Source organism: Colossoma macropomum, unplaced genomic scaffold (genome assembly GCF_904425465.1).
Source record: "Colossoma macropomum unplaced genomic scaffold, Colossoma_macropomum, whole genome shotgun sequence".
NCBI classification, from domain to species: Eukaryota; Metazoa; Chordata; class Actinopteri; order Characiformes; family Serrasalmidae; genus Colossoma; species Colossoma macropomum.
In genome coordinates this window covers 24,115,196-24,129,732 of record NW_023494795.1, presented here as the reverse complement: position 1 = coordinate 24,129,732, position 14,537 = coordinate 24,115,196, and the positions used below count along the sequence as shown (strand labels likewise).

General features: G+C 38.3%; 1 protein-coding gene across 1 annotated transcript; it reads left to right on the top strand.

Annotated features, from left to right (window-relative positions):
• The first annotated feature begins 275 nt into the window (after positions 1–275).
• On the top strand, positions 276–13,951 carry LOC118816176 (ankyrin repeat and SOCS box protein 2-like). The gene is made up of 10 exons (XM_036582688.1): positions 276–295; positions 2,272–2,414; positions 3,312–3,478; positions 3,755–3,910; positions 5,802–6,047; positions 6,220–6,391; positions 7,115–7,670; positions 7,824–7,977; positions 8,635–8,768; positions 13,759–13,951. The coding sequence occupies exons 2-9, from the start codon at positions 2,278–2,280 to the stop codon at positions 8,763–8,765; spliced, it is 1,719 nt and encodes a 572-aa protein (XP_036438581.1). The 5' UTR covers positions 276–295; positions 2,272–2,277; the 3' UTR covers positions 8,766–8,768; positions 13,759–13,951.
• Positions 13,952–14,537: the final 586 nt, after the last annotated feature.

The following is a 14,537-nucleotide window of genomic DNA, read 5'->3' as shown; positions in this document are numbered from 1 at the left end:
ATTTAGAACCTATTTTGCATTGTAATTTGTCATTTGACTTTTAAGAAGACAGTATCATGGTCTCCAGTCACAGCACGCCACTGTATGAGAGTTCTGCATATTTATTAGCTGTAACCAGTGTTTGTTATGTGAGCCTATCCCAATCTATGTCTATACAGCCTGTGTTTGGAGTGCACGTGAGATGCTTCCTGTAGCTTTAAAGAACATGTGAGCTGCTCTTGCAGGTTTAGTGTACTGCCTCCTTGAGATCATACTGCTATTTCTCTGACTGCTGCAGTTCTGCACAAGACTAAAGGTACGATGACTTTAATTCTTATTAGTACTTTTATTAGTAAAGTTTCATGCTATATAGGCTTTTTTATAGCATTTGAAAATTGATTCATATCTCTTTGTATTACTCACCAATTTGTGTAGAATTAGCAGGTGTTTGTATGTATGCCATACAATACTGTAACACAGCATGTTAGCATGATAAAAGGCTTGTGAAGACTTCATTGTGACTTCAGTAAGATGCCCTACACCATCTATCTATCTATCTATCTATCTATAAATATATGTATACATATATGATGATATACATATTTGCATGACACATAAAATGCATGTATGATGTTAGTACTCTACAACATCAACTTCAAAACTGAAGAAAGAAAATGATGTGTCCCAAATGATGAACAGAACTGCAGAGGACTCTGAAAAGGAAAGCTGAATAACATTGAGAATTAAGTTCTAATAAAATTGATGTCCAGAATGCATTGATTTTTTTTAAAAGTGGTGATTAGATCTCAGGCAGATAACATACCAAAAAATAATTGTATGTACATAGCTATAATATATTCGTTATCATTTAAAAATTCTTGATGTCCAAAAAATTAAATTAAATAATTAAATACAACATCTTTACATACTTTCTTCCAAGTAATTAACTTTTAGTAGTTTATAGTGTGTATAGCATTTTAGTCTACACTGTATGAGTAAAAAAAATTACAATTACAAGTAATAGATTTTATATTTTTCCGGTGTTTTAAACTCAGCAAATAAGGATAAATTGTGCACTAAAATTTGCAGGAAAGATACTGATTTTCAGACTTTCACACACTTCAAAACAGTTGGATCTTACTGCTCAGCATGTGGTCATGGGGGACAGGGATGCAGTCTCACTTCCTGCTCTAGAATAGCATGTGGCCAAAATAAGGCTCTGGCTATAAACTAAAACTCTTTTTGTTTCAGTAATGACAAGAAAACATGAAACAGACATTTTATTTATTCTTTTTTAAATGAAACCTAAAACTTCACTTTAAAAGAAATAAAAAGATATTTTTGAAAAAAAAACATTCAAAATGCTAGATCACCACATAATCTATGTAAATTTCTAAGCTCTGAATATTATAATTTTTTTTTATAAAGTTTTTTATCACTGTGGGACTGCAGTTTGAATTAATTTGGTACAATGCTCCATTTGATGCTGCATAATTGATGAATTACTTGAATTACATCTCACACCTTATGAAACACCATGTAAGATTATGTCAGAATTGTAAAAGTCATTGATTCTCTCTCTGGCTTGGTGGATCTACAATGAGAAAAGTGTAAGAATAAAAAATCATCAAGCTCTTCTTATGGAAACCAAAAGCACAGAGTGACTCCATGGGAGTTTTAAAGATATCAGATGGACTTGCAGTCCTAGCATCCTGTTGCAGCCTGTGTTGTTGTACTTGCACTTTCCAGGATGCTATTGCCTAATTTTACTCTGAGGTCAGGAGCAGACAGCAGGACTCCAGCAGAGGGTTGCTGTGTTGTGCACAGTATCCATGTCTTCCATATTTGAAACATCCTTCAGCAGCTGAGAGGGATTATTCTTGGACTGGGAAAATATGAAGAGCTTGCAAAGGAAACAAAGCTCTAGTACAAAAATAGAGTGTTACTGTAATTGATAATTACATTAGCACCGCAATGCACTGCACACATATTACATAATCCCAGGAAGAATCATTGAGTAATTGCTTGCAGAATCTAATTAGAATTGTTAAAAGTATTACAATTTTTTTAATGTTGTCAGCAGTGCTAACAATCCATCTTGCCATATTACACAAATTTTAGCATGATTGAGCCATTTAATCCTAATAATATCCATATATTAATCACTAGATCAATGACCAATTTAACTACTTTTATTTATAGGAATATAACATGCCAACCTTTAACAACTCACCTGAGGTTTTATTGAAAGACAAATCTCTGACACAGTGTGTCTTTGATGAAACATGCAAGGTGAGGATGAAAGCTGAGATCCTTCTAAACGTCTCTACTTCTGAGGCCACGAGGTCTTACTCCTTTCTCAGCAGTGATGGGACTCGCTGTGTGGCATGGAGGAGATATGATGGAACATTTTACTCCACCAAAGAGCCAGAGGAGTAAGAGGCTTCACTGCCATCACTTTGCTTTAAGAAATTATTCCTTGCTGATACACAGTACTGTGCAAAAGTCAGAGACCACACTTTACCTATTTTATTTCAAGTAAAAGGCAACTAAGTATGAGTTGCTTATTTTTAAAAAAGAAAACATGTATTGAAAATGACACAGAAGAATAATTTTCAGTTTTATTCTGTGTCCACTCTTTGCCTTTACTACAGCGTCCATTCCTTTCTGGAAACTTGCTTCTGCAGGGATAGTTTTCCAAACCTCCAAAGTTCAGTCTTAGAAGTCGGTTGCATTTTCTAGCAATCTACATTATCCCAAGCACATTCAGTGATGTTGAGGTCTGGACTCTGGGGTGGTCAGTCCATTGTTCTAAGAACACCAGCAGCTTCTTTGTTTGATTTGCAAATCTTCTTCTTTTTTGTCTACCTGGTCTTGCACGGTTGTTAGGAGTTCCATTTTCCCTCTATTTTTATAGTTTTTAAAGTTCCCTTTTGGAAAGTCCTGTTGTTTCACCTATTTTCTTTTAACTTCACCCTTCCTTATGTATTTAATAGCTGTTTTAAATGGAAAAAAAAATATTGGTGCACTTTTCTACAATACTTTATGAATCATAAGTTGCTAAAATTTTTTAGATAACACTGTCATACAATATCAGAAATCCCTTAAGCAGGTTAGTTTGAGATTACTTGACTGTTTGCACAATGCTGATTGGTGGTGTATACACTTTCATCGCCTGTTAGCTACATTAGCCTACAGCAGCTGCAGTGCAAAACTCAGGACACAAACTTCAGACAACAAATATATCATGACTGACCAAATACATTTGGGCTTAAGAGGAGAACTGTGTGGCCAAACCACCTCTTTAATTAATCTGTGTTACTCTTTTCAAGGCTGATTGACCCTGTTGTTGGAGCTATCCAAAGTGGTAGTGTAGATGTTTTGCTGGAGATGATTGCTGCTGGAAGAAGTTTGAGAGAGAGATCTCAGCAGGGCTGGATTTCTCTGCATGAGGCTGCGGCTCATGGACAGGAGGAATGCCTTCGTGTGCTGTTGACAGGTGAGAAGAACAGAAGCAGACTTGACCTCAACCTTCCCATTCTTTACATACACAGGATCCTTATCACCTAGATGGACTGGAAGCATCTCCACATCAAGACAGCTCTCAGATTACCTCAGCTTTACACCTCTTTTTTTCCACTAACGATTTCCATTAACATTAACGTCACTGCAATTCAGTTTCCACAAACTTTGTAACAGTGTAAACTGTAAATATAGGATAATGCAAGTACACGAAACACAACTTTAATGTCATATCCCAACTTCTTTCATTCAGTGCACCCTGAGCTGATTAACAGGCGTGACCTGAAACAGCGCACTCCTCTCTTTTTGGCTGTGGAAAGTGATCAGCTTGCCTGTGTGGAGTGTCTTCTTGATGGGGGTGCTGATCCAAACATTGGCAATAAGGACAGAGAGACCCCCCTGCATGAAGGTACCAATATCATCATTCCCAACACATTGTAAAAAAAAATCTATGCTCACCCAACACTTTATTAGAAATCAAAGTCATCGCTTTTGAGAGAATCAGGAGTTAAAAAATGATACAACATTTTAACATAAAAAGTTAGTAACTTGGCTTGATCTAAAACTTTGAGTTCTTTCAAACAAGTTAGAGATGTAACAAAGTGTTGTTTTGTTAGTTTAGTGTTAGAAGTTTAATGAACTCAAAATAATATATAACTCAAGCCAGGTTACTTGTTTTTAAGTTAAAAAGTTTCTATCATTTGTTACAGTGTGCGCACTCCAGCAATGTGTTATTACTGTCGATCTGATGTTCCCTGTCTAAAGATGGCATATTTGTTACTCAAACATGGCCAAGTTACTGTTCAACAGATTAAATTAGAAGAAACTGAATCTAAATTACCATCAGGATGTAAAATATCTGACTTTAATTGATGGCAGATCTACTTTACTGATGTACAGTGAGAGTTTCCCATCTGTTTATGCACATCCTCTTGACATCCTCATCAATGGCTTCCTCATTAGTGGCCAGTGTCTGACCAGAGAGCCACTGCTGACTGAATATTAGTGGTTGGTGGACCTCTCTGAGACTAGAAGTGACACTGACAGGTAAAAACACTGTAGTGCCCTATACACTACCATGTCAGTGTGATTCCTGCGTTGAGAAGATAAACCCTCAGAGCTTCTTAGGCCTGAATGATTTTTGGGAACTAAAAATAAATCTGTCATTTTTCATTTATAGAACCATCACGCTTGTTGTATTAATCAGTTACATGCACAGATAGACTCCAAGCGAGGCTTGACCTGCATTTGGCCCTCAGACTAAACAAATGACCTTTCGGTCAGCAAATTTAAATAGTTGTGTTTTATAAGGTTATTCTTTAAGACCCTTTTCAGCTTAGTCTTACCCCAGGAATAGAGCCAGTGAGTCGGCTTGGGATCCAAGAGCGACCCCTCTGGTGCAGTGCCGGCCGGCTGTCGAGATTTCCTCTCAGCTAACCTGTCACAGCATCACTGCATCACACACATTGCATAATGTATTTGAACAACAACCAAGCACAATATCAACAAGGCTACTAAAAACTTACTAAACCATGTTTTTGGTATTGTAAAAAAAACAGGTATTTATGCCCTGTTGAACTATTAAAGTGTATTTTCGGTTCACTTGGTCTGGCCCCAACTTAAAAAATGATACATTGTTGCCTTTAAGTTCTGGTTCACTTAACGTTCACACTGACATATTTGACATAGAAAAGAAGATGTAAAGAAAAGTCATTTGGATAAAAAAAGTCACTGACTGGACAGATGTAATGATACATATTAAGTAACAATAACTGGAATAATGTCCTAAAACTTACTGAACCATGCTGTATTCTGGCCTAAGTGAACTACTGGGTTATATATATGTCTCATTTTATCTGTCTTGTGATACTCTAAACCAATAGGTCACAAGAGGTCATCCGTTTTTCCACGACACTAAAACATGCCTGAGTTGCTTTTCAGACCTTGTGATGATTAAAAAAAACACAAATCCAAAAAAGCATCAGAAATTCATCTGTTGGTCTAACCAAAGGGAAATACTAAAGCTTTGTATGCTGGAAGCTGGGGTTCAACTCTTGGTTTAGGCTTTAAGGGTAGCACTTTTGGCTTACCTTGAGGCAAACTCTTAACACTATGTTTAGTTTCCTCTGAAACATGATTACACTGTCTCTCTTTATAAAAGTGTCTGCAATATGCTGTGAGGTAGATCAGTAGATCAAGTTTTATTCCCTTAATGTTACCCTTTTTTCCCTTGAGCCCCTGCCCCTGAAAGTCTAAATGTTTTGTGCATTCAATTTGTATTGTCCATCACAATGGCTAAGCCTGTGAGGTGGAGAATGCAGAGATGGTGAAGCTCCTCCTGAATGCTGGTGCTGATGTGAATAAGAGCTGCATCCAAGGCTGGACTGCTCTCCATGAGGCTGTGTGCAGGAACAATGTGGAGATCTGTGAGATATTACTGAAGGCAGGAGCCAAAATCAGCACACCCAACATGTATGGCCTCACACCCGTCTTTGTGGCAGCTCAAACTGGAAATGTAGAGGCATTAAGCCTCCTCATACAGTACGGTGAGTCAGCAGTCCATATTGAATCAGCCACAGTGGTGCTCAAGCCATTATATTAAACCATAATGTAATTTAGATTCTGCTGAAGTATTGCAGGTTTATTCATTATTTTCAGAAAGGAAGTTTAACTGCTAAGCCATTGATTAAGCAATCTGTCTTTTGTTGAATGGCCCAGGTGCAAATGTCAACAGCCAGGCGAGTGATGGTGCAACTGCCTTGTTTGAAGCCTGTAAGAACGGCCATGAGAGGGCCGTGAGGCTGCTCCTGCTGAATAATGCTAACGCCAACCAACAGACCAAAACTGGACTCCTCCCACTTCACACTGCTGCCCAACATGGCCATCATGGGTTATATCATAATTCTTTGATTTTTTTTTTTTGCTATATATACATTATACAAAGATACATCGTATGTTCGCAAATGAAGTTGTCAGGCCTCCATTTGCCATCTCAGTAGATGGTAACACTATTTAAGATGTTTTATAGATTTACCTTTACTTTCACAGTCCTTAATTATTATCACATTTCTGAAATAACAATTTGATGTAAGACCTGAACACTGTTTAATCGTGAAACATATCACTTAAAGTATATTTGTACGCAAGGGTTAAATGCCTCTGGTCAAATTACATGTTTCTGTTGACTTAAACAAGCAAGTTTTTAGTTCACTATTTCTATTTATTTGTTGAGTTTAATATAACATAAAATATGCCAAAACTTTTATACAGGTCACAAAAACTGTTAATAAACAGACTCACCCAAATTTAACCAGATAGTTTATTAAGAATTTAAGTATTTGCAGATAAGTTGTAAGGGGGCATAAAAAGAAAGTGTGACAAGGGTCACCAATCTGGTCCTCAAATGACCGGTGTGGCTGCAAGTGTCATGCCTCATAAGTAATCATCTGTTTGAAGACTGAGACCAATTGATTTAATCAGTGGACTCAGGTGTGCTTCTACTTGGGAATGAAAAGTTGCAGCCACACCCCCTTGTGGATCAGACTGGACATCCCTCTTTTAAGCCAAAGACAAGTGCAACATCTTGTCTCCCTCTCATTTATCCCTCACGCAGGATTGTGTCCTTGCTGATTCCAGTCACTAGTAGAGCCAAAATACAGCGCAGCGGCATCAGCCCCCTCCATCTCGCTGCTGAGTACAATGAGGATGATGTCCTAGAACTCCTGATCCAGGCTGGCTTTGACGTGAATGCTCTGCTGGCTCCAGAGCGTTCCTGCATGTATCCGGACCGGCGTACCACAGCGCTGTGCTTTGCTGTCAGTAATGGAAACACGGAAGCCACTGCCATTCTCTTGAAAGCTGGTGCTTGCCCCAACCTGGACTACTTCAGGCCCATACTGGTGGCTTTGAGGCAGGGCTCCACGCAGATAGTACAGCTGCTTGTAGAAAATGGAGCCGACGTAAATACCCACTTACCATACATGTTGACCAGTTTTCCAGCCGCTGTCACACTCTGCCTAAACTACCTGCCCTTGCTGAAGCTCCTCATGGACAATGGATGTGATGCTCTGTCTTGTTTCCAGTGCAAGTATGGATGCAAATCACATCCACCACTGAAGTCTAACTACAAGTATGGTCTCGGTGTCAACAGAGAGGAACAATGCATGCAGGTTTGTACAGGAAACTAAATTTATGGAGCTGGTTTCCAGATTAATCTCAAGATAAACTAAAAACGTGCCCTTACAGTGTTGTTTTATAGCTGGAAATGTGCAATCATCTTTGTTTTGTTTACTAATCAGTATATGTGATGAATTTGCTGACAGTTCTGTGAGATGATCTCCCATCCTGCAGTGGGTCACAGGGCAGGACCCATCATAGACCTGCTGTTGAATTATGTGGGTCATGTTAAACTCTGCTCTAGACTCACTGAGCAGCTGGACAGCAATAAGGAATGGGCCTGCATCAAGGACAGAACAAGTGAGTTGGTGCTCAAGATCAGCCATTTTCAAACCATGGATTGTGACCAACAGTTGAGGACAAGGGGGTCGCAAGGAAGCTACATCAATGCTTATTTTTGGTTGACACTGGTAGACATAGTATGGTGTTGCACATGTTTCAATTTGAAGTGATGTATTGAGCAAAAGTACACTGAAAGCTTTAGGGCTGAAAGACATTAATGATGAGTTTGTTTTATTTCACTTCATAAAATATTTGTTAGTTCTCAGGACAAGCAATACCTCACCAGGTGGGTCCTGGCATAAAAATTGGGAACCCCTGTTCAAGATCACTGTTTTCCAACCCTGGTCCTGCACACCCACTTTAGCTCATGAAGGGCTGGAATTAGCTGATTAGCTACATCAGGTGTGTAACAGCAGTGCAGAGCAGGGGAGCAGCCCCATAAATGGCCAGGGTTTGCCGGCAGGCCAAAAGTTTTATTACACATTTCTATAAACCAAGAGTTGCTCAACCAGTTTGCATTGAAGTCCCTATAGTTACTGAATAATAAGCCTTAGTATGTAATAATTTTGAGGGGTTAATACAATATAACACACATTTCAATAACTATGTAGTTTTTAAGACAGTTGTTTCTTTTTAAGCTCTTATGCCTTCTTTTCTTTGTATTTTTTGCTTAAGGGGCTCCACGTTCATTGAAGCATCTCTGCAGGCTGAACATCCATCACCATGTTGGGCCACACAGACAGAGTAGTATCAACAAACTCACTCTTCCAAGGAGACTAATCCTGTATCTGCACCATGAGGAGTGATGAGTAAGAAAACTTTTCAGTACTTACCTTAACATGACCTTATCAACTTGACCTCACCATTTCCCCTGGGAGAAATCCCTGATGCTATCTTAACCCTTACAACCCCAAGCCATTCCTGGGTGTATTTTGCTACCTTTATATTTAAGCTCACAGTGAATTTATTTCTGACCGCAGTATGTAAGTGTTACACGCCTATTAAAACTGCAGAATCTAAACTACACTCTCATAAAAGATGGTTCTTCAAGGGTTCTTTAATAAAGAAAATGGTTCTCCATAGAACCATGAACACTCAAAGAACCCTTTGCATGATTAAAGGGTTCTTTGCATCATAAAAGCGTTCTTCAGATTAAGGGGAAAGTGCATAAATGTGCTATAGACGGTTCTATATCGTACCTTTTTGAAAAGGGTTCTTTATGGCACCCAAAAGGGCTCTTCTACTGTTACAATGTCAAGCTTGTAACAATAGAAGAATGCTTTTGGGTGCTATATGGAACCATTTTCAAAAAGATTCTGTATAGAATCATATACAGCACATCTGTTTACTGAGAAAATTAGCCAGTCACAGCCAGATATGTTAATTATTAAAGGCAGCATCATCAGATTCTTATAACTGATTAGTAACTACCCTGAAGGCAGATTTGCACCATAATTATTGCTTTATTAATAATGGCTGACTGATGACAGTTGTCTGTCTCACTTTCCATAACTGGGGTGGCCAGAAGGGTGACCATGCTTCATTCCAGGGTGGCACTGACCACCCAAGGCCACCCTGTAGAAATCAGCACTAGAATATGTTAAAATATATAATATTTGAAAAATTATAGCACTCGATTTGCTATGCTCAATCTGACATGATAATGTGTTACACACAACAGCTGCATAGTTTCTTTGTCAGCTTGCTAGGCAATTCACAGTTTTAACCAAAGACTATAGCCAGACAAAGCAATTATTCACAAAATTTGTGTATTTTATGTTCAGACTTCTCAAGGCTTTTGCATTACCTGACTTGCTAATTAGCTTACTGATGCTTACCTAGCTGAAGGCAGATGCATTCTGATGTGCTGTAACGTGTGATGCACTTCTGAGTCAAAGTTGGCAAAGTCATGTTAAAAAATTATTTAATCATTATAATAATTAAGAAATATACACTATTACTGAAAGAACAATCCCAGTATAACTTGCACGAGGCACAGCACTTCCTCTGCCCTTTTGTCTCCTGCTCTTTAAAGTCCTTGCAGCTGCTGCTTGGACCAAGGCAGGTCTTGCAAAAGGTCATATGAACTCCAGGCTCAATGCTGCAGTAGCACTGCCGGATGTAGGCTTAGAAGGATATAGCAGTCCTTGGGAATAGCTATAAATACCTAATGCTTACCACCTGCTAGGATAAAGTCTCACTCTCACTGCTGTGCCTGCAGAGGGCAGAGGAGAGCTTTTTCATATCTGTAAAAATTATTGTGTTGGAGGCAAGAATAATCTAAATATTTGAAGTGAATTATTCATGTTATGATAGGGAGTTAACAACCTCATAATGCCATTCTGTAATTTTCTCGTGGAATACATAATATTTCTTATAATAATGTTAATATGTTCCTACATAAGGCTCAGTTTGTGAGCAGTAATGTGGAATATCCCTCGAACTGAATTAAAATAATAAATAAATAAATAAATAAATAAAGTGATCAATACAAGTGATAAGTTTCAGTTTTAAGACTGTCATGTCACTTTACAGAAATTTTACTAATTTGGCTTCCTTGACCCTTTGATAGCACTTCCCTGTACTCAGCTGTTTCACTTACATCATAAAGACTATGAAGACTTACTTTTTTTTCTTCCATGCAAGGTATTTGCAAGCTTTTGAAAGCATTATTCTTACTCTATCCAAATATTTATACTGACTTTTTGCATAAATTATCGTTATTATCTTTGGTTTTGTTATACCCTACCAGTCAAAAGTTTGGGATGTGCCTAACTGTATATGCATTTTTCATAAAGATAAAAACATTTGATATTTGTAAGACAAATGCAAATAGTGAAGCTGATGTTTCTGTACACTTGTTTTCAAAACAGCCATTTTAAATTATATATATATATATATATATATATACATACATATATATATATATATATATATATTATTATTGCTATTATTGTTATTATTATTATAAGTCAGAAATCACTCTTCATTTATTTCATTTCCAGTCAAAATGGTCTTTAAATAAAAGTGTTTCTTTCTTCAGGAGATATTTCTGAGTAGATTAGATATCCATTGGATAATCCACCTGCACAAGGAAAGAAAGAGTCAAATAAAATAAAATAAGTTAAAAACAGGGCCTTTAAAACAATGTTTTTTATTATTGTGTCCACAGTTATGGTATGTCTATCTATAGGATTCTCACTGCCTCATTGCTAAAATGAACTGGGAAATGTTTTGGTGGGCCTGTGAAAAAGTGTGTAGCGCCTACTTGGTAGATACAATTTCCAAACACATTGTGCCCCAGCTTCAGGTTTAGCTTATTACTGACAGTGATCACCCTCAATATTTCAATGCTTCTGTCCTGTGGGGTTACAAAACAATAGCAAGACTGTGTACACATTGACCAGAATGCTGGATTCATGTCAACAACACAACAGTGCCACACCCTTCACTATAAGCCCTGTGACCACTCACCACAGGCACAAATTTTGCCCAGTGAAAACAATATAGCTCATTTTACAGCTGAGAAGTACACAGATGAGAAAAATAACACAGCAAACTGAAAAAACTAACCGAATCATCCAAGGTTAAAGCCTACTCACATAGCAGGTGTAAAAAAATGTATAGACCATGTATCACTCACCTTTAATGACTCAATACACTGAAGTTGATGTTAACTTTGATATTTTGACCAGTCCAATTTAGTTTTTTGTCATAAAAGACCAATGCAAGCACCACATTCACAGGCCACTGACAACAACACTGTTTTTGTTTGTTTGTTTGCTTGCTTGTTTTTGCATTGGAAGAGCAGAAAACAACATACACTGCTTGACTGGGGACAGGGTCTCACTTTTGCAGACCCCAATGGGACATCTAACCATAGCTGGACCTTCAAATTCAAACATTGCCGCACTGAAAAATACCTGAAAGCTTAAGGCAAGCTTAAGCACTGGAGGGCTGAGAAAAGAGGCAGAGCTTTAGAGTGTAAGGATTTTGAGCAGCAATAATACAGTGACAGCACACACAGAAAACAAATCAAATTTTATTATCTTTAAAAAATAGCTTAATAATCATTCTGTCCCCATTTGATTGGGCAGGCCTGTGATCAGTTTAGTAAGGTCCACACATACACACACCCTACCTGTGGCCACACCCCTGTTCATGCCACAGAGCAAACTGTTCAGTTTATGACTGAAACTGGCACTGATGACACCAGTGTTTTAACATCAAAATAAAGTTTCGGAACTATGATCAGATCTAGTATTTGCATTCATAAATTTGTCATAACTAAGTCTTGGCAGCAGTTTCCACTTCAAGTGTACATGCCAGCGGCCTTTTTTTAAATCAACCTGAAGGTCCTGTCTTTGATTACTCAAGGATAGATGAGGATTGGCCTTTAACACCGAAATATTTGTCTGAATTAATAAACTGAGCTCAAATATCCACACAAGAAAGTAGAACATCAAAAACAATTTCCTAAATCCCTTGGAGTCGTGCAAATCCATAAGGAGAGTTAGCAGAGTGCTTGTTAATACTAAATTTATTGACACAGTGGCTTTATAGCACTTCTTGTGTATTTCATACTGGGCTCATTTAGACTGAAGGTAATTACACGAGTGAATACTCTGTCGACAGCCACAGTGTGGCAGTACTGCTCCATAAATGAAAAAAAAGGTCTTACTGTGAAACAACATGGTCTGAATTATCAGAAAGGCTTTTCACAGAAATATAAAACAAAATAATGTTACAGAGAATGCTGCAGATAAAAGCATTTTCCTCTCTAACCTGGGGCATTTGTTACAATATTTAGTGAATAGCCCGTAGGACTGTTCTGCGTAGGATCTATAGCGTAGCTTTGAACTGCATTTCGTTTCCCCTCATTGTCCAAAAATCTACTTTACCTCACAATGCATCACAGGCCTGAATCTATCTATCCCCTGTCAATAGAGTTTGTGGGATGGGCCATAACATAACAATCTATTCTCCCTCTCTCTCCCTCATCTCTCATCCAGTCTAGCTCAGGCAGTCGTGTGGATAAATGGCTTTCGAGAGGCCGACAAAGAACATCCATTATACAGCAGCCCGTGGCCAGAGAGGGGAGGGTTTCATCACCATTTGTTTAGCACAGAGTCTTGAGTGGACAAATAAAAAGTGCTGGCCAAAAGCAGCAGGAGCACTGCAGGGCTTTCGATCACAGTCCTGCGCAGGATGACACTATAAAGCTGTTTTAGGGCGGCTTGGCTGGCAGTGTGAGCTCCGGCCTCCTGAGTGTGTGACTCTGCTCTTTCACTCAAAGCCTCTGTGCTGTCATTTAAGGACAAACTCCAGTACTGTATTTTCCACTAGCAATATGCACTGAGCATACACTGCAAAAACTGATATCTGGGTCAGTGAAACTAGCTTAAATCTCATCTACCTAACATACAGCACTGTCAGAGATGACCCCTCATTTCTTTAATTTCAAATCAGAACAGCCTCTAAGTACACAGTATTCATTTTTAAGCATCAGGAAAAAAGCAGAAAACATATATTTAAAGATTTAACAGATGATCACACAATATTTGGTGTGCCCACTCTTTGCATTTAATACAGCTTCCATTCTTTTCAGGAGACTTGCTTTCAGCTTTTCAAAGAAATCTGCAGGAATACCTATAAAGTTCAGTCATAGAACTTGGTTTAAATTTATGTTTTTCATGATCCAAGTGGGCTAGTCAGTTCATTGCTCTGAGAACACCAGCAGCATATTTGTCTGATTTGCAAATAATATTCCTCTTTGTCTATTTCCTTTGTCTATTTCAGACCGATAGCATCGAGTTGTCTTCTCACAGTGGAAGGATGGACAGAAAGGATGGACACCTGTGGATTTTTTCAATTCTGAAGCAAGAGTTCAGTTAAATCTTTCCATCTCTCAAAGATGAAAGCTTTAAGTGCCGTTTATCTGATGGGGACAGTTTTGGTGGTCCACTAGGTTTTGGACAGTTGTTAGGAGTCCCATTTTGTCAGTATTTTTTAATAAGTGTTTGAACTCCACTTTTTAAACTCCTGTCTCTTCACTTATTTTCCTTTGACATTCCCCTTCCTTATACAAGTGGATTATCTTATATCTAAACTTTTCACAAATACCTCCAGAAAACTGAATGACTTGCACTTAATTGCTGTTTTGAGTGAAAATTAAATAAATTAAAGGTGGTCTCTGACTTTTGGACAGTAATGTATGTCATTGAACATTTCTAAATGTGTAACTAACTAAAGTCAACTTCCTTGAATGTGCAAACATTTTTAGCTGCTAATGCCTGGCTCTGATTCTGACTGTAATACTCTTGTGCTTGTGTGTGGCTTGCAGATAGCCATCATTCAAACTTTGAGTGCACTTGAGGTTTCTTGTGGCACGACTTGCCACGCTTCACTTGTGACGGTGTGATGGTGCACTGCTGCAGTGTGCATAAAGCATGATGTTCATGTGTGTCAATCACAGTCGACCCCTCTGATCTCAGAGGGAAGCTCAAAGCCATAAGCTCTGACGGACACCAGAAAGGAGATCCAGCGTCTGGACTGAAGAACAAACAAAGGATAAAATC